Source organism: Rhinopithecus bieti, unplaced genomic scaffold (assembly GCF_001698545.2).
Source record: "Rhinopithecus bieti isolate Rb0 unplaced genomic scaffold, ASM169854v2 scaffold_4600, whole genome shotgun sequence".
NCBI lineage: Eukaryota > Metazoa > Chordata > Mammalia > Primates > Cercopithecidae > Rhinopithecus > Rhinopithecus bieti.
The window spans coordinates 859,679-881,367 of NW_016804545.1; the positions used below are offsets into that span (position 1 = coordinate 859,679).

Genomic DNA, 21,689 nt, shown 5'->3' on the forward strand with positions numbered 1-21,689 from the left:
CACTCCAGGGCACCGGGAACGCCAGGCTGAGGAGGGACTCTGCCTTCTGCAAAGCTAGCGGTTCCCACTCCACCTCCCACTATCTCAGCGATGGGCATCCGAGCGCTAGACCGGGATACCGCGGCGGAGGAGGCAGTCAGCGCAACCTCAGGCCCCAATCCTGGGCTCGGCCAGCTAGGGGTCCACCGCCCGCCCCGGGGTCCCGGGCCTTCACGTCACTTCCGGCGTGCGCGCCCGCCTGCGAAGACACAGTCGGGCCAGGGCCTAGCCCGGGCGCGCGGCTGCCCGGGGCGCGCAGGGAGGGCGGGCCGCGCGAAGGGGAGTGTCTGCCCGCTGCCGCTACTGCTGCCGCTACCGCCGCCGCTACCGCCGCCGCTGCCGCCGCCGCCGCCGCCGCTGCTGCCGCNGGTCCCGGGCCTTCACGTCACTTCCGGCGTGCGCGCCCGCCTGCGAAGACACAGTCGGGCCAGGGCCTAGCCCGGGCGCGCGGCTGCCCGGGGGCGCGCAGGGAGGGCGGGCCGCGCGAAGGGGGAGTGTCTGCCCGCTGCCGCTACTGCTGCCGCTACCGCCGCCGCTACCGCCGCCGCTGCCGCCGCCGCCGCCGCCGCTGCTGCCGCTACCGGTGCTGAGGAGTTCGCTGGAACCCTTTCCTCAGTCCCGGCTCGGTCTTCCCGCCCTGACTCCGGGCGCCAGCGCTAGGCGCACTCACCGCTTTGACGGGTGCAGAAGCGGGGGTTGCCCCAGACTGTGGAGTGGCGGGCACGGCCCCAGCCCCCCTTCCCCTCCCTGACCCCTTCTTGCCATCGCCCCAGACATGGGGAACGCGGCGACCGCCAAGAAAGGCAGCGAGGTGGAGAGCGGTGAGTTGAAGGCCGGGTCTGGGTATCCGCTGGGCGGGCCGGCGCGGGGCACCGAGGCCCCTCCGGGTCGCAGCTCCTGAGGCCGCGGGCACGGGCCAGGCCTAGCAGCGGCCGCCGGGAGTCGTTCTGGGGGGCCGGGGGACCTGCTGCCTTCCTCCTCCTTTCCGAACCCCCAGCTCCGCGTTGAGGGCTGAGTGCGAAGGGCCGGATGTGGGGATCCTGGGAAGAGCATTCCCTGGGATTCCCTTTTTCACTCTAGCGAGGAGGACTTGCACACATTCTGGAACACTTCCCCAAATATGGTCCGAGGAAAGAAGTCCCCAGTGCCATCCCACCCCTGCTTTCCCCCCTCGCCGACTCTTTGGGAGCTACAGGTAGTGGTGCTGTGGGTAAGGTTGGCTCTTCTCCCTCCATCACTTGGGTCCAACCCAACCTTATCACGAGGCGGGGGCTGCTAGTCTGGCTCTACGCAAGTGAGGCTAATCCTGAGTGAACAACCCTGCCTTAGAGATCCTTCATCTCTTCAGATTAGGAGTGGAAAACATAATGAGACCAAACAGCAACTTTATCCATTAGAGAAAAAAGCCAGGCAGGTTTGCCTTTTCTCTAGACATTCTAGGATCTGCTGCAATGCCTACAATGCCTGTAAAACTTAAAGGTCATTCGGAGTGGAAGTGCTTCCAGAACACGGTTAATTTCTTCTGAGAGCTGAAGGTGCGGGTACTCCACACTTTACATCAAGCAGTAAAAAATCATGAAAATGGAATTTCTGTATGGCTGTGAGGTGTGTGTGTGTCTCTGTGTTTGTGTATGCATGTATACACATGCATATATATGTGTGTATATATGTGTCAATCAGAATGGTCGTGAAATAAAACTTGGTTTGCCTTTGTAAAGTTCATATATTTTTATAATTCAGAATGGCCAAATAACAGATGGTATTTGTTATATCACCAGGAGTGAATGACATGTTAGCACTTAAAGTGGGCCTGATGATTTTAGTTTGTGTGTTACTTGTAATGTTTTCATGGTTGTAACATAAGAATTAGGCTAATTTTATAATTTAGCATGAAGAAAATAGCTTTTTTTCTGTATTAATAAAGTAGAATTCATTTAGAAGGATTTAGTCATTCATTTGGCTTAACATAAATAGATCAGATTATATGGTTTATGTTTCATCAGTAAGGTTTTGGTATCAATTTTCAGGAGCTCCAGAAAAGTTCGATGAGCTATTATATAAACTATTTAAGAACACACAGTATGTCATACAGAGATCTAAAGAAACCAGTGTAGAGGTAGAATGTATGTTATTTTATTTTATTTATTTATTTTTGAGATGGAGTTTCGTTCTTGTCGCCCAGGCTGGAGTGCAATGGTGCAATCTTGGCTCACTGCAACCTCCGCTTCCTGGGTTCAAGTGATTCTCCTGCCTCAGCCTCCTGAGTAGTTGGGATTACAGGCGTCCACCACCACATCCGGCTAATTTTTGTATTTTTAGTAGAGACAGGGTTTCACCATGTTGGCTAGGCTGGTCTCAAACTCCTGACCTCAGGTAATCCGCCCACCTCGGCCTCCCAAAGTGCTGGGATTACAGGCGTGAGCCACCATGCCCGGCCTTTGTTATCATTTTAAAATTGCGGAAATACTGTAACTAACTGTACAGGAAGTATAAAGAATGCAAAAAGTGTAAAGAATTATTTGTACCTTATATGTTGTCATTTTTCGTGTTAATTTAAAACTGTATTAACTTAAAACGTGCTAATTGTGTTACAAAAGAGTGTTTGGAGAATGATCCTATTAGTAGTTTTCATTAGCAAGTGCTGACCTGTATGATGTTTATATTTTGGATAATGATAGTAGACTCTCCTGTGACCTGTATATTTTTTATTAAGTTACCAAAACAATTCTCCCTTAGACAGTATTAATTTTCAACTCATAGCTGTGAAATAACCTCGGAATATTTACTGAAAACAGAATGGAAACTTCAAATGTTTATCTGAACATATTTAAATTATTTCCATGAATAAATTCTTTCCTATGTTTTAAGTGTTAATGACAGTCTCCCACTTAAGTATATTAGTCAGCTTTTTGTGTAACTTTGTTTATGGAAACAAGGTCATTATAATAGTTTAAAAACTGTTGTGAAGTGACCAAAAATAATAGCATGTTATGTGTCATAGGGAAAATTATTTGAAATGTCATGTGTTGATTAATGTTTGTAATTTCATTTGGAGCAATGTTATCAGGTATATGTTGCTGTTCTGTAGTAAACAAAGAAATTGTATTTTAAACTTAATGAAAGAACTCTTATCATTACATACCTAACTGTTCTGTGTATTTTTTTAAAGAATTATTCTTGAAAATTTGTTTTTCAAAACTTTTAGAAATATATGATGTTACAGATCAGCCTGTACAATCATTCCTTTTCAAAGATCCTGACCTCTGAAGAAGCTGGAGTTGAGATCATACTGTTAGTAATAACCAAGTAAGGAATAGAGTCTGATGCCTGCACTTCATTCAGCATCACTAAATAATCAATTAATACATTTATTTTCAAAATATTCACCAAATGTTTTAGTTTCAATTAGAGACTGTAAGTAAAAACTAAAACATGTTACTGTCTAATGGGTAACTCATATATATAAGAGTTACCTGAAAGGCAAAAATACAAGTGCTAACATTATGGAAAGTGGAATTAGAACTCTGAAAATTGCTGTATGAAAATGTTTGATTTGAAAAGTTGATTAAAAATATCAAGTCAGTTAAGATTTCAGGTTCAGTTAGCACTAAGCTTCAGAAAGGCAGGTGATTCCAGAGCTTAGTTCTAAAAATATTCCAGGAGAATGAAGTTAGGCATAAAGATAATTTAGAAGGGTCTTAGTTAGCTTTGACTATCTGGTGCCTGTATTATACTCTACTGAAACTGGTCACTCTATTAGAATTAACATTTTCTGGGGTAAAACCTAAAGGCTAAGTGAGATTCCATCTTCATCTCCACAGGTTTTGGAGATAACATTAACTTAGGTACCTGTTGTTCTGCTGTAGTGAATTAGGAAATTGTATTGATGTATCTCAAAACTTAATGAAAGGATAACTGGTGCTATTATATACATAATAGTGTATAATAGTGTGTGTTTTTAAAATTACTCTTGAAGATATATCCCTTTTAAAATTTGGACATAGTTATTTAAACATCAGCTAATACAGAGAAACATAAATTTTAGAAATATGATAAAATTCTCAGAGAAGTTTTAAACTCTTGTCAGTTAAGTTTGTTTTACTTATCCAGTCTTTTACCTTTTGCACCAGCCCCAGTCACTAACACACCAAAAAAGCACACTACTTCTTTTAACCTGGGAGGGGTTTTTATTTATTTCATTTAAAAAAAATACTATACCTCCAGGTTGCCTATTGGGCTTTGTGTTATACATTCATTGCAAAAATATTGAGGCCCATGGGTGAAAAGTGTTGGTAGAGATTTGAATGTAGATTCTTTCATGACTGCAAGTCGTTAAGTTACCGTGTGACCTAGTGTTCACATATGATCTTTGAATGTTTTCCAGAGTATCTCTCTGTCCTATGGATTTGAAAGTCAATAGGAATTAATCATAGAAAGCCACCAGTAGACTAGGTTCAACAAAAATTTTTTGAGGACTATTATGTGCCAGGTTATCTAATGCTTTCCATGTATAAACTTTTACTTAATCTTTTTAACTGTAAAGTACTTGAGTTAGTCCTTCATTTATGGATGAGGAAACAAAGGCTCCGAGAGCCTAAGTGACTTGCTTAAGGTTGCATAGCTAGTAAGTCAAGAATCAACATTTAAATTGAGGCAACTGTAACCCCAGAACCTGAAATTCTAACCACTTTGCTGAACAGCCTCTATATCCAGTAGAATAGCCTATGCTAAGACACATAGAATAGCTTAGACAATTATAGCACGTTTCACTTTTCAAACATGGCTTTCATTTGGTGTATTAAAATCTTAAGTGAAAAAGATTATTTTTTTCTTGTACCATCCTCTGGATTCAGTTTTATCATCTTTTCAGATTCCGAATAGTAGAATTTCAAATTAAACCACATAAAACTAATTTTATTTACTTAAAGGCTTCATTACTGCAGTACTTATATTTATTTTTTTCCCATGTGTAAATGTATACTTTTCCCTTCTTGCCGAATAGTCAATCAAAAAATTATTATTTGAACTTGTATTACCATTTTAAAAGTATTGGCAAATTCTCATTTCAGAGTAGCACTGTCCAGTCAAACTTTCTGTGATAATGGAAGTGATCTCCACCTATGCTATCCACCATAGTAGCTACTAGCCACATGTCTATTGAGCACTAGAAATGTGAATAGTACCACTGAGAAACTGAATCTTTAACTTATATGTGGCTAATTAGTGTTTGGTAAATTGGACAACACTGTTGTTTTTGCAATTGGACATAGCTGTTTTGCATTTAATAAAACGCCAACCCATTTTTCTGTCATCTTGGTTATTTGTGGATCCTTACAAGTGTGTGTAGATGAATGGAATGATGAATTTATTTTTTCTCATTTAAGAATTAACTTATTTCCTCAGCATTTCCTCAGAATAAATATTTATAAACTTAGTGAACAAATTATTATAGTTCAATAATTTGTGTATAATTTATTAACTACAAAGTTAAATTCTTTTTGGGGCTGTATTAGAATTAAAATTTTGTGATTTTAATACTCAATCTCAGCGAATATTCTTTTACTGAAAATTTTGTAGATTTAAATGTTGATGAGCAATGTAGTGATTTCTTATATCTTACTTAGGTCTTTGCACCTTTCAATTATCAAAGGAAAATCAGTAGCAGATATTTGTTCCAATTCAGTAGAATGCAGAGGTACCTGGGAAATCTTTCTTGGGTGTAAGACAAAAGAAGTCAAAACAATCAGTTATGCGATTTTGATGATAAATACATATGATCTCATCCAGTTCCATGATTTTGTGATTCTGTTTGTGCGGATTGTCTACTGTATCAAATTATCTCATGTTCAGGAACCATTTTTCCTATTCTCCTCCTCAGTGTCCTTCACTTAGACTGTAGACAGATTGTTGCTTTTTCATTGCCAGCAGCAGGATAATTAGAGGCATGAAAGCCAGCTTAGAAAAGTAAGCCATGGCTGAGTGACAGAAGCAGCACGTGAGAAGGTGCTAGGTAAGCCAGGATAGCTATTAAGATCCTGTCAGATAATTAATAGTTGACCATAATTCATTTTGACATTCCATTAAATTAATTTTTAAAAATTAGTACAACTTATGAAGTTATATATCTTGGTGATAAATGTTTGTATACATGGGTGATCAAATTCCCTCAGATTAAGAAATCCTAAATTTTAGTGAAAACATTGTGTTAAATAGAAAAGTGTGAAATTTATAAAAGGTAAATGTACTTAGGTCAGTATCTCATTATTTTGAGTATTTAATCTTACTTTTAAATGTATTCCTTCAAGAATGTCCTATATAGTTCTTTGTTCATTGCTTCATTCATTCCTTTATTCAGTACACATAATCGAGCTCCTAAAATGTGACAGACTCTACACAAGACTGTGGGAATGAAGATTGAATAGGCCGCAGTACCTGCTTAGGGTGCCCATATTCCAGAGGGGGAAAGATAGACATGTCAACAAACACATGAAACCTGTCACAAATCCTTTCATTAAAATTCAGCTGAGGAACCAAGGAAAAGAAAGGTCATTTCCACTGGGATGAGGAGGAAGAGGTTCAAAAAGGACTTCAAAGAGGAGTTGAGCCCTGAGTTGAGCATTGAAAATGATAAATGTTCATCACATGGATTATAGGAGGAAGGGTGTTCTGAGTAGACAGAGCATTGACAAGTGAAGATGCAGAGAAGTAAAGCCATGTAACGTATTCAGGAGAAGGAAGTAAGTTGCCCATTATGATTAAATGATGGAATGTGGGGTTGGTGACAGGAAGAGGGGACATTGTGTAATGATAGATGAAACTGAAGAAATGGACAGAGGACCACATAATGGACAGAGTTTGAATTTTATCTTTCAGACAATAGGGAGCCATTGTGCACTTGGAAATAAGAGAGAAACATGATACAATTTGGGTTTAAAATAGGTTACTTTGGTGGTGATGTGAAGATAAATCATTATGGAGCAAGTGGAATAGAGGCAAGATCAGTTATAAGACTCCTATGATAATTTGGGTGAGGGCTATTGAGGGTCTGAACCAAGGTGGTAAAAGTAGGGATGGAGAAAAGGATCTGAAATGGGAGAAATCTGAAAAACTGAGCAGAATGTATTTTACTGATTGCATGTGGGAAATGAGGAAAAGGAGGATTGGGGATGAAACATTACGTTTTTAGCTTCACTGTCATGGTAGATGGGTTGTAACGGCGATAATAGAGTCAGGAAATGAATACAGAGGGCAGGAGTACATTGGGGGTTGGGGTTGGGACATATTGAATTTGGGATACCCATGTCATTTCTGATAAATGATAGCTGATTGGTTATTCTATGTGTGAATTGTCTTTTATCTCCCAGCCATGGGGGAAAATGACCTTGGATGGTCAAGGGACCTTTTCCACATTTTATCCTCATTTTACTCTTTTCAAAGACAACTGTTTAGAAACTATAGAAACTATAACATCTGGCATAACTTACATAAATTAAGAATTTTATATACTAAAAGTTTAACCTTTCTGTTTTAAAAAGAGGAAAGCCAAAGTACTGAGAACAGTGTAACTTTTAAAGAAACAAAGTAATTTAAAATCATAAAATATTACTTTTATAATTTAAGTGTGCATCCTCTAAGCTATTCAGTTTTGTAGTTATACAGGGTAGTGGAAAGAACATGTAAAATATAGCACCAACATCTATTATGTACTAAGTCAATGTCAGTTTTATTCCCCTAGAGTCCTTTAACATAGATGTTTAAAAGTTCAGATGTAATTTAATAGTAAAATCATAAACTTGAGAGTAAGAAAAACCTAATTTTTTTTCCTAATACATTCTAATATCTCACTTTGGACACATGTTATAATATCTCCAAGTTATGGTATAAAATTGAGAGGGATGGCCTGATGACACTGTGATCTCTTCTTCCAGCTTTATAATCCAATGCTTCTATTATATTTATTTAAAGAAAAAAATATACACTTAGGAAGCAACAAGATTAGGGAATAAATCATAAAAAGTGCTCACAAAATGTGTAGACAGAGAAGTGGCAAATGATCCTCAATTGAGCAATTAAATATATGGTAATGTATTTGTGAAAACTTTTGATCTACATTTAAGGAATGATAGTAATGGACAGGAGTGCCCTTGACAGGCAGGGAGGGCTGGGCTGTGCATCCCTCTGCTTGCATTGCAGGGAAATGTCTCAGCGACTTTTCCTGAGGAGTTTCCTGGTCTCAGTCGTCTCCAGGAAGCCCTCTCAGGATCGGTGGCCACCTCTCACTTACAGAGTCCTGCAGACCCCACAATGCAGTCCTGGTGGCCTGGCTGTAACACCCAACTCAGATCGGACAATATACACCACCAGGATCTCCTCGATGACCGTTAATATCCAGGATGGACATGACTTTCAAGACCAATTGGTCAACAGTGAGACGCCTGTGGTTGTGGATTTCCACACACAGTGGTGTGGACGCTGCAAGATACTGGGGCCGAGGTTAGAGAAGATGGTGGCCAAGCAGCATAGGAAAGTACTTATGGCCAAGGTGGATATTGATGACCACACAGACCTCACCACTGAGTATGAGGTGTTGGCGGTGCCCACTGTGCTGGCCATGAAGAATGGGGATGTGGTGGACAAGTTTGTGGGCATCAAAGATGAGGATCGGCTGGAGGCCTGCCTGAAGAAGCTGATGGACTGACAAGCAAGGGCGAGTCCTGGTTCCCTTGCCCCCGTGTGACACCAGTAGAACTCTTCCTGCCACCTCTCTCCTGTCTGGCCTCTGGGATCCATGCTTAGAGCCTAGGCTCCAGCCGTGAGTGCTTCCGAGCTGGCGGACTGCCCAAGCTGATGGCAGACAGCATCAGAGGATGGTGCTGCTGCTGATCCAGGGACTGCCTTCTTCCCTCCCACATGCCTTTCATCCCCTCCTTCTAGGGCCTATGGCAGTTCTCTCAGGATGCATAGAGAGAGCCCAGGCCAGCCCACAGCACTTCTGTTCAGGCAGCCACACCTTGGTCTTCATCTCTGGTCCCTTCCAATCTGAAGCCTCGTGCCTGGCTCATCTGCCACCTGCATTTCTCTTTCTTGCTGCTGTTCTGTAAAAAGAAAAAAAAGAAGCCCAAACTAGTGAGAATAATACATAATTCTCTCATTTTTTGTAGGTCTGTAATAAAGAACTTAGTAATCCCTTCCACCTCCTACTGTGAAGAGCAGACCCTGGGTCCCACACTGAAATCCTGTGTAGTTGCCCATCCCCATCCCCCAGGGAACCCCCTCCCAGCTAGCCTCCCAGGCAGGGGGCCAGAACATGAGCGATGGGCTGGGGAACCCTGTAGAGCCTTGACTCTGGAAGGCTCGAGGCACCTCCTTCGCTCCTTAGCTGGCCTGTTGGTCCTCTGAGCAGGGGGCTTAACTGTGAACAAATCAGACCAATAAAGCAAGGGTCTGCCCCTAAAAAGACAAATTTATGAATCACTGTACTATCTTTGAAGATATTTTCATGTCCTACTACAAGTAAAGGAACCATCAAAATGTTCACCATCAGGGCAGAGTCTTGGAAATAAAACATGAAACATTCTACTCTTATGTGAAATCATTAGCGTACTATGTGTAGATGTGGTGTTCTGTGTATAGCAGAACCAGATAAACTTTAGATCGGGGCAGCAAACAGGAGTAAGAGCATGGGAAGTCTATTGTGTGTGAATAAACTATATATATGTATTTCATTTAATCTGGGAAAATTAGTTACATGATTAAAGTGTGTAAAATCAAGTAGCATAGACAGAAAATCTGAGATTGCTCACCTAAACTTGAAACCCTAGAACCCATGGACTATTCTTCCAAACTTATAAAAGCTAGTTGTAGAATAAGTAAAATGAATTGTCGTGAAACCTTGATATAAACTGGGCTTAGACAATAAATGTATTTAACTGATTAATCATTTATGTTTAAAGGTGAAACATATGTGTTTACAAATTTAGGTAGTATTTTTAGCAATTTCAAAAGCAAGAAAATTTTAATGCTTTTTTACTCTTTAAAACATTCTTAAATTTTTATTTATTTATTTTGAAACAGAGTTTTACTGTGTTGCCCAGGCTGGACTCAAACTCCTGGGCTCAGGCAGTCCTCCTGCGTAGCTGGGACTGCAGGTGTGTACCACCAAGGCTTGGTTTTTTACTCTTTATAGGTTTTATAATCTCTCTAGCCCTCAGCACTTTCCAAAAGAATCATCAGTTTACTACTATTATGCAGATAAATTGTTTCCCCTGATATGGTGGTATAACTTAAAATGCTTTTAGTGGATTTCTTTATTTTAATCTGCTATAATTAATTTATTCATTAATTTATTTTTATTCCCTAACCAGTGAAATAGGGAGTAAAGAGTTGTCTTCATGTAGCTCATAGTCTGGTAAAAGATTTAGACAAATAAAAGCACAATTATGAGAATGTTGTAGGAAGTGGATTATAGGACGTGTTTTTTTGTAATGTGAATTAGATTCAGTAATGCTATGTATCTATGCAGAAAATTTTCTGAATCAAATTTGAGATTCTTATAAAAGAGAAATGCACTAGTTAAATTGATACACTAGCATAATTGAAATTAGTTCTGCCTTAGAAAATCCAATGTAGATGCCATATTTTTTGATCTGGCCTGGTGTAACAAGGTATAAAGTCCCAGGCTCTCTGGCCATAGTTTAATGTTATATTCACTGTTGTCTTCTATTCATAGGTTAATTTTTCAGGGACATCTGAAACTTGTTTTGTTGTAAGACAGCTGTGCAATCCAAACCTTTAGGTCTGTGACAAGCTTGTTTTCTCAATCTGGACTTGTCCTTAGAAAATTAAAGAGACTGTACTTGTGATCTTATTAGTTTTGAGTCCTGTTTAGTAAAATGAATATTCCATTTCTATACTGTATTCTTAAGTAGATGACCAGATAGCATCAGCAGGCCATTGTTGTATGTGAGCCACAAACTTCAGAGAACATGTTGGTATAGATATTAATTACTTCTTTTAAAGGGGCTAGCTGTACTGGTAACTTAGCTCTTTCAATCTTAGCTCAGCTCCCTCTGAGTAGGAGCCATGACAGGTTAAACTGTGGAAGAATATGAGCCTCACTTTAGGCTGTAGTCTTGAGGTCATGAATAAGCCATAGTTCAATTCATAGAATGACAGGCAAAACATTCACTTGTTTGTCTTTCATTCATTCTTAATCAGTACTTACTGAACACCTACTTCAAACCAGGCACTATGCTAGTCTGTAGATGCAAATAAAAATAAGACTTGGTTCCTGTCCTTAAACTGGTAGGCAGATACAGATATTTATAGTAAGGCATACAGTGATACATAGGTACCTGAGATTAATACTAGGGTGAAAATGCAGCATAGGAATTTATATAGGAGTGGTATAGAATTTCTGAGATCATCTTGGGAAATAGACTGAAACTGACTGAAATGGGAACTTGCTTTGAGTCCATTTTGGAGATATTTACGTCTGTAATTGTAGCACTTGTACTACATTGCTTTTTCAACTCCTATCCCCACTACAGTGTGATCTGGCAAAGCATGTCTATGTTGTTTAGTTTTTTAATCTCTGGAATGTGGTACAGTTCTTGGCTCATGTCATGGTGGGAGCCAAAATCATGGATAGTTAAGTGGATCAAAAAATCAAACCTCTTGTAGAAGCGTACATCCTCCTCCCTTTCCTTCATTGGCAGGAACTGTATCAGTAATGTATTGACTGTTTGGGGATAATAGTTGATTAATGTGGTAAGAGGGTACCTCTTTCCCCCCCTTTTTTAAATTATGTAGTAGCTTCTTTGACATTTATATATCAAAATTATATCACAGTTGGTATGGGGAGATTGGTCTCAGGCAGGTAGGAAGAAGACACTGGACTAGGAAAAACTAGAGTATTATGCTCCCAACCTTTTGAAAAATTTGTTATTCAAGGCATATATCATTCAACTGTGCCGATGTGTTTCTCATCCTTGTTGCTGTCATTTATCAGTCTCTTGCTTACTTCTTATTCATCAAATACTTTGGCATCTGGCCCACAATGTTCCTCTACACTCTCAGCTCTGCATTCATTCTGGATGGTTTCGAATTCTATGTTAATGACTCATTTAACATCACTGCACCTCTGTTCTTTGACACTCAAGAATCACCAATGTAGTTGTGTGATTCTTTGATCACAATTTCCTCTCCTTTTTGCTTGCTTTTTAAATATTCCCATTATGATCATTCTTCATCAGAACTTCTCATCCATTTATCCATCAGTCTTCTCACTTTCATTTTTTCTTCTTAACCATTTTAGATTACTTGGTCCTAAAATTCCTTTGCACGTCTGCCTCTTTATCAAATCTCTCTAACAAAAAAGTAACTCATGATAAACTCAGCTATGTGCTTTCTCAGTGCTTTCAGCCAAGAGCCAAGCACTGCTAGAGAAAGCCACACAGAAGAACACTAGAAATTTACTATCGTCAACCTCAAATGGACTGTCAACATGACTTGACAGTTTTATCACATTTCTCTGATCAATTCTGTCTCTCTTTCTTCACAAGTTCTATTTCATTTCTCTCTTTATACCTCTGACTTCTCCATTATCTGTTTCTAAGTCATGATATTACATCATATTTTACGAGGAAAAGAAAAGCTATCAGACATGAACCCCTTTAACTTCTTCCTATTAAATATTCACACATACTGTATTTTAACTTGACCGTCTTATTCTATTATAATAGAGGAGTTATCTGTTATATTTATCTATTGTTACATCACACAGGACTCCTAAATTTAGCAACTTAAAGAGTGACAACATTTATTTTACTTCAGAAAGTAAGTAATTTGGGCAGAGCTCAGCTATGCGCTTTATCATCAGCTATCTTAGCTCAAAAGCTGGGGACTAGAAACACATAAAGCCTTGCTCATTTACATATTTCCCTGTTGATGCTGGCTGTACAGGTAATTTGTACCTTACTTGGGACTGTCAGCTGGAGCACCTACACATGACCTCTACATGTGGCTTGGGCCTTCATATCATGCGGCTAAGTTCCAAGAAGGAGGGAGAGAGCCAGGTATAAGCTGTATCACCTTTTATGACTTAGCCTCCAAAGTCAAGCAGTATCACTTCAGCTGTATTCTGTTCATTAAATGAGTCACTTTAATGAGTCTATATCTAGGGAAGTTGAATTAGATTTCGCCCTTTGATGGAAGGAGTTAGAAAAATGTTGGTACATGTTGTAGATACCACATTGTACATCTTTCTCTGCAAGGCCAATCCCTCCACTATTACTTTGGATCCCAATCCCTCCTGCTTTCCCAGGAGTCTTTGTATTCTTATCTTTTATATGTATAATAATATGTCTTCTCATTTATTTAAAAAACGTGTACCCCTTTTCCCTTCATTTTCAGTTTTCTCTTTGACCCTACTTTCTCTTTCCCTTTCTCATCGCTCACCTACTAAAGTGAACTGGCCTGTGATTTACAGTATGTGTGGTCAAATCAGTTGACTTTGGTGCCCAGGCAGGTAATTTTAATGTGTCTTGGGTAAAACCTGAGACGAGAAGAAGGAAAAAAGAGAAAATGTTCTTTTGCTGTTCTTACTATATTATAGTTACTTACAATCAAGATACAGAGAACTTAAATTTAATGTAGTTCAGCTTTTAGAATACAACATGTTTGAATGTTATGGTCTGCATATTAATATTTAAGTATTAACATGAAGTTATATGAAGTATGTGACAACATAAAAAATGTCAAACTGGGTTACATGCACAACCCGGTTTAATATGTAAGAACCTATTCTTTAAATACCTTTAGAATCTTTGACCCAACAATTTCTTGGTTCTTTATAATTAGATTTAACTTTCTTTTTTTTCGGTTTTTGTTGTTGTTGTTGTTTTGAGACAGGGTCTCGCTCTGTTGCCCAGGCTGGGGTGCGGTGGTACGATCATGACTCCCTGCAACTTCTGCCTCCTGGACTCAGGTGATCCTCCCAACTTAGCCTCCTGAGTAGCTGGGACTACAGGTGTGTGCCGCCCTGCCTGGCTAATTTTCGTATTTTTGGTAGAGACGGGGTTTTGCCATGTTGCCTGGGCTGGTCTTGAACTCCTGGGTTTAAGCAATCCACCCACCTCAGCCTTCCAAAGTGCTGGGATTACAGGTATAAGCCACCATAACCTTCTTGTTCTATTACTCACACAAGTTTAGCATAAGAAATAAACATGTTACTGACTTCTTATCTTTAATCTTTATTGTACTCAAAGGCATCAGTGACCCAAAAATCTTCAAATGTTTTTTCCCAGTGATTTCTGTGACAATAACAGTGAGAGCCATAGTGGAGGTAGAGTTGGCAGAAGGAAACTTTTTTGGTTTTGGTTATGATTGTTTTTTGTTGTAATTTACTTTATAATATTCTGTGCAGAATTGAGAAACTATGTTACAGTAGTACTATTTTCAAGAAAAAATTTAATTGAAGTATACCATACATTTTAAAAGTATTCAAATCCTAATTTATAGGCCAATGAATTTGATAAAGTGAACACTCATGTGAATTTTCACCCATATCAAGAAATAGAATATTATTGAAACCCCAGAAGCTTCCCTCCTGCCTGTACCCAATCATTACTAGATTTAAAATGTGGAATACTACATCATGTTTTCCTTTGTGACTGCCTTCTTTCACTTACGTATTTGTGACACTTATCCATGTTTTTGTCATAGCAGTGATTTATTAATTTTCATAATATATATCATTGTATAAGTATAGCATAACATATTTTTTCTATGGTTGATGTAAATTTGGGTTGTTTCCAGTTTGGAGCTCTTATGAATAATGCTTTGAACACACTTGTACATGACTTGGTAAATATATGTATGTTTTGGTGAATATGTATTTGATAAATATGTGTTATGGATACACTCATATACATACAGCATATATACATGCATGTGTGTCTTTGTGTGTGCGTGAGAGAGAATGCTGTTGAATTAATTGCTGGATTTCTGGGTCACAGATCATGTGGTTCTGGTAAATACCACCAAATAAATTTTCAGATTGGTTGAACCTGTTTCTAACCAGCAGTGCTTAGGGTTTTAGTCACTCCACATCCTTCCCAAACTTGATGTTTTTCATATTTCTAATTATACCTACTCTGGTAAACATTTCCTGGTTATAATTTGTACATCCCTTATGACTGATAGTGTTGATTACTTTTTCATGTTGGTATTGGTCATTTGGATATCCTCTTTTTATAAAACATTTTTTTCAAGTATTTCCCCATCCCTTTTTTGCGGCATTCTGTTGTCTTTTTCAAAAAAATTGATTTGTATAGTTATTTAACATGGGTACAGGTTTTTCCCCCCCAGACATATGTACTTCAAATATCTTCTTCTGTTTCATAGCTTGCCTTTTCACTTCCTTAACAATGTCTCCTTCATACCGTTTAATAATTTTCAAACTTACAAATAATTTACAAATCATTTCCTGTATGATTTGTGTTTTGTTTGGCCTTCTTTGGTCTTTAAGAAGTTCTCACTACCCTAGGGTCATAGATATTTTCCTATGTTAGGTTTAGAAGTTCTCTTTTACCTTTCATATTTAGAAATACAGTCTATCTTGAATCAAGTGTATGCATCTCTCTCTGTTTCTCCCTGTCTCTCTGTCTCTCTCTCTCTCTCTATGTGTGCGCTTGTGTGTGTGTGTGGTAAGGTAGGAGTCATTTTTTAATATCAGTATTTATTTGACACATCATCGTTTAAAAGGAAAAAGAAATCGTCCCTTCCCCAAAGCACTGTAATGACATCTTTGTTATCAAAGGCTGAATACATTTGATTCACTTCTTTCCTGTTCCATTGGTTTTGTCTATTTTAGTGTCAGTACAAAACTGCATGAATTCATATAACTTTATAATAGAAGTTATAATTAGTAGTATAAATGCTAAAACTTCATCCTTCACAATAATTTTGAATATTCTTTCTTTTTTATTTTCCTTTAAAAATTTTAAATCAGCTTGTCAATTTTCACATACATAATTATATACATGAATCTTTTAGGAATATTAATTGAGATTGCATTGAATATATAGTAGTTTGAGAAGAATTTTCATCTTTATGATATTGAATTTTAAGTCCATGAAAAGTATTTCTCCATTTATTTAGATCTACTTTAACTTCTTTTAGTATCTTTGTAATATTCTGTATCTTCTTTCAGTAGTGCTTTGTAATATGCTGTTTAAATTTTAAATGTAATTTAAAATTACATTTATTCTTAGTTTTACATGCTTTTAATGTTACTATAAAGGGTATCAGTGTCAAAGTTTTATCTTCTAATTTTCATTGAGAGTATATAAGCATAGGGTTAGAAATTCTATGCTGACCTATCTAATGATCTTGCTAATTTTATTAACTGTAAGTTATTTATAGATACATTTAGATTTTATATATACACAAATCACTTTTTTGCTTAATTTTGACAGTGTAAACTTTTTCCTTTTAGTTCTTATACTTTTTTTCTTGCCTTATTGCACTGATTAGGACTTGCAATACAATAGTACATAGAAATCATGATAACAGCCACCCTTGTCATATTCCTGGTGTCACTGAAAAGCTTTCAATATTTTAGAACCAGGCAGAAAAATTTTAAGATAACCTATTATCTTAAGTTTAAGGACAGTTTCTTCTATTCCTGGTTTGCTAATTATTTTTCCTTTGAGAATGGGTATTTAATTTTATCAGATGTTATTTCTGCATCTATGAGTTTTGAATGTTAAATTAAGATTGCATACCTGGAATAAACCCAGTCTGGTTGCAATATATTATCCAATTCATATCCTTTTTTAATGTAATAGTGAATTTGGTTTGCTAAAATGTCTCAGAATGTTTTCTTTTATCATTATTCCATTGTTTTTTCTTTGACTAATGGCTACATTGGTTAGTTTTCAAATATTTGGGGGTTTGGGGCTTAGTTTCACTGTGTTTAGAGAACATGTTTGGACTGATTTCAGTTCTTTGAAGTCTGTTGATACTTGCTTTATGGGTCACCGTGTAGCCATATACAGTAGTCATTTGTAAATGTTCCAATGACTTTTGAAGAGACTGTCTATTCTGCTTTTGTTGCCTACATGTACTCTCTCTCTCTGTCTCTCTCTCTCACACACACACACACACACACACAAAGACAAGTTTAATTCACACTGAATTCAAGGTATTCTGTTTCATGTTATATTTCTTTAGAGAGGACTTATTTTACTTCTGATGTGATTCAGCATTATTTTTACTAATTACAGTCATGTGATACATAACATTCAGTCAAAAACATACTAAATATACAATCATGGTTCCAAAAATTATACTACTTTATTTTAATGTACTTTTTATATGTTTAGATACACAAATACCATTGTATTACAACTGCCTACAGAATTCAGTACAGTAACATGCTGTATAGGGTTGTAGCCTGGGAGCAATAGGCTATCCATATAGCTTAGATATGTAGTAAGCTATACCATCTAGGTTTGTGTGAGTACACTCTTTGATGTTCGTACAATGACAAGATTGCCTAATGACACATTTCTCAGAATGTATCCCTGGCATTAAGTGACACATGACTGTTTTTAACACTCCATCATGCATTATTATTATTGTTCAGGGCCCTCAATATTTATATTTATCCTATCTTTTTTTTTTTTTTTGCACTTACTCCTTCATGCATTCTCTGGTCTAAGTTACTTGTGCCATAAGTAAGTCTTATGTAAAGGTGTCCTAGTGATGAATTATGTCAGTTTTTATTTATCTGGATTTGTGTATTTTTTACCTTCACTTTTTAAGGATATGTTTTATAAGTATAGAATTTTAGGTTGAGAATTACTTTCTTTGAACACTTTGAAGATGTTTCATCATGTTTTGTTTTCCATTGTTTTGTTGAGAAATCAACTGTTAGTCTCAGTGTTGCTTTTCAAAGGTAGTATATCTTTTTTTTTCTTTGGTTGCTTTGAGATATTCCTTTTGCCTTTGGTTTTCAGCAGTTTCACAAAATGCCTAGGTGATTTTATTTCCCCTACTTTGTGTTTGCAACTTTTTAGAACCATGGCTCAAAATGTTTCATTTATTTAAGACAGTTTTCAATAAGCATATCTTAATATATTGCCTCTATCGCATCTTTTCTTTCCTCTTGTTCTGGGATACCAAGTACATGTATATGTAAAATTTCTGATATATAATTTCAATTATTATATTTTTAATCTCTATACTTTCCAGTTGATTTTTCAGTTTCTACTTATAAAATTGTCTACTTATTTATATTCTTGTACAAATTAATCATACGTATATTAAAGTTCATGTCTGAATTTACAGTTTTATTACCAATGTGTTTTCTATAGTATGTTTGTTCTCTTATTTTTGGTTATTTGGTCTTATCTTTTGGCATGCCTGGGAATCTTTAACTGAATGTTGGCAATGTGGAGAATTCAAGGAATTTTGTATCATGTTATATTTCTTAAGAGAGGACTTATTTTGGCTGATGGTTAGAGTTGGGCAGATTGTGTTGATCTAGTCAACAATTGAGACTAGATTGTTGGCTGTTCTCGGTCTTTGTGAGGCTTGGTCTATTTCCTATTTATCCTTACTCCTATCGATGGAGCCTTTCAGTGGTTTTGACTGAAAGCCTGGCAGTGTTTATCAAGACCCTACTTCATGCTAGCCCTGAACTTCAATTTTTGTTTCCTCATTGTGAGATTACTGAAATATTTGCTTAGTTTTCTAATCTCCTAAAAAGGTGTTTCTCGGTATCTGTTCTTTAGTGTCATGCCTTAGGTATCTTAAACATCTGAATGCTTCAAGAAGAAGAAGTAGTACAGAATGTTGGGATTTTTATTTCTGGTTTCTTGGCCCCTAAAGTCTCTGGATTCCATTTTTTTCCCCTTGTCAGCAAAGTGTAATGTTGCATATCTGAGCCTTAGCTTTTTGCATGTCCTTTCTACCGACTGGGAAAATGCCCTGAGGGCAAAAGCAGTATAGATCTCTCTTTAATCATTTTCAGGACCTTGGTGTTCCTCAAAACCTGCTGCCTCCTTTGCTAATACTTTCAAACAACTCTTACCCCCATTCCTGCCAGTATTTATATTATTTTTAGCAAGAGCTTTTTTTTATATGTCACTTTATTGAAGCAGAAATCCCTTGATAGTATTTTTCTCCTTTTGTAAATCTGTGTAATGAATCATAGTATAAAGTGTGCATATTTTTAAGCTTATGGATTGAAGAGGTTTTGCAAATGAATTCCTCATATAATCATGACTAGATCAATATATGCAAATTAACAGCATTCTAGAAGCTTCCTTTGTCCCTCCACAGTCAATAAGCATCCTTCCCTCAAACGTAACCACTATTTTCATTTCTGTCACCATAGATTAGTTTCGCTTGTTTTTCAGCTTTACATAAGTAGAATAACAGTTATACTGTTTTGTATCTGGGATTTTAATTACAACATTGTTTGTAAAATTTAGTCCTGTTGCTGAATGTTAGGTTCTTTACTTTTTGTTAATGTATAGTGTTCCATAGTATGAATACACAATTTATTTTTTCTTTCTACATTTGATGGTACTTGGGTTGTTTTCCAGTTTGGGACTATTATGAACAGAACTTCTGTGAACATTGTTGACCATTTTTGTGCCTTTTCATACACATCTATACTCATTTCTGTTAGGTATATACCTACAAATGGAATACTGTCATAAAGTATATGTATCTGTTTTAGTAGATACTATCAAACTGTTTTCCAAAGAGTACCAATTTGCACTCACAGCAGCAGAGTAGGAGAGTTTCCATTGCCCCACATCTTCACCATCCTTGGTATTGACAGGTATTGTTTTGTTTTAGCCATTTTGGTTTGTATATTATTAAGGGTTCTCCAGAGAAACAGAACTAATAGGAGGTGTGTGTATGGGGAGGGGGGGAGATTATTTCTATAATAAATCTCCTCTTACATACATATATACTTATTATGGAAATTGACTCATGATTATGGAGGCTGATAAGTCATATGATCAAATTGGGGAACCAGGAAACCTGGTGCTGTAACTTAGTCTAGTTCAAAGACCTGAGGAAAGGGAAGAGGAAATGATGTAAGTCCTGGGCTGAGTCTGAAGACCCAAGAACTAGGAGCACTGGTGTCCAATAGCAGGAGAAGGTAGACATTCCAGTCTTAACAGAAAAGAAAAGAAAAAAAAAACGAGCGAATTTGCCCTTTCTCCACCTTTTTGTTCTATTCAGGCCCTCAGCACACTGGATAATGCTCATCCACATTAGTAAGGTCGGTCTTCTTTATGCAGCCCACTGATTCAAATGCTGATCTCTTACGGAAACATCCTCACAAACACACCCAGAAATAATGTTTACCAGCTATCTGGGCATCTCTTAGTCTAGTCAAGTTGACACATAAAATTAACCACCATAGTGGGTGTATATCAGGATATAATTATGCTTTTTATTTTTGTTTCTCTGATGATTAATCATGTTGAACACCTTTTTATATGCTTATTGGGTTATTCAGATATCCTTTGTTAGATATAATGCCTATTACATTAAATTAAATCTTTTGCCTATTTGTCTACTGGGAAAATAAAATAGGAGTTATTATTTTGGAGAAACGTTATACATTCACATAGCTTGTGAATATAAATAAAAATATTTTCTCCAAGTCTATGGGTTGTATTTTATTCTCTTAATTGTGTATCTTGAACACAGCTTTAATCTCAATATACTGAGAGTACTAACTATTTGCTTAGCCCATTTTGTTTCCCTTTTAACAAATCTTTGCCTTCTCCAAGTTCATGAAGATAGTTTCTTTTGTTCTTCTAAAAGATTTATTATCTTTGTCACATTTAGGTCTGCTTGCATGTCTCAGAGCAGTAGAAAGCAATATTATCAGTTGTGAGGAAGAATTATGGGAAAAGTGTTGGAGGTTTGGTAAAGAGGAGAAGGTATAAAAGTCATCTAGAAGAGTGGGAGATTGGATGGACTAGGGAAGTACAATATGATTGCCAGACACCAGTAAATATACTCTTGAGGTTTCTGGTTCTGAACTTCAAATCATAAAACGTTAGAGTAGTTTGTTTTTCTCCAGCCTTACCCAGCTACACAAGCGCAGGCACAGTGTAGGTATAGAGATTTCACCAGGGTTATGGTTTTGCCAAGCAAGTATAGACAAAATGAGAGAGGGGCAAGTGGCTGAAAATGTATGCAGGAAGTGATTATTTATGCTTGGCTTTGGAATTTGTGCTTTTTAAGGAGGAAAAAAGATAATATTGGGGTATCAAGGATCCTGAAAAGGATTAGAGATCCTGGTAAGGTTTAAAGATTGTTGAAGTTGAGATCTTAAACGGGAGTGAGCTAAAAAGATAGAATATGGTTAGAGAGAAAGAGTAGAATGAAATGGGCTAAGGGTATGATCTTTGGAGTCAATGGCTAAGATAGGGTAGGGTGGGAATGTACATTTTTTTTTTTTTTGTATTATACTTTAAGTTCTAGGGTATATGTGCACAATGTGCAGGTTTGTTACATATGTATACTTGTGCCATGTTGGTGTGCTGCACCCATCAACACATAAGCAAAAATAAAATCATCAATCACTTCAGTGTTAACACGCAATGTTA

At 37.5% G+C, this 21,689-nt stretch overlaps 1 protein-coding gene and 1 pseudogene across 2 annotated transcripts in view; both read left to right on the forward strand.

Moving 5' to 3' along the window:
* The first annotated feature begins 448 nt into the window (after positions 1–448).
* Positions 449–21,689, forward strand: part of PRKACB (protein kinase cAMP-activated catalytic subunit beta) — a 172,409-nt gene continuing 151,168 nt past the window's right edge. Inside the window, exon 1 of the mRNA XM_017869101.1 lies at positions 449–860. Coding sequence (XP_017724590.1) covers positions 815–860 — 46 coding nt within the window. The 5' untranslated portion in view covers positions 449–814. The remainder of the gene's footprint in view (positions 861–21,689) is intronic.
* Positions 8,177–8,772, forward strand: LOC108527685 (thioredoxin, mitochondrial pseudogene; annotated as a pseudogene). Its single transcript, XR_001884892.1, has one exon. The product of XR_001884892.1 is annotated as a thioredoxin, mitochondrial pseudogene (transcript).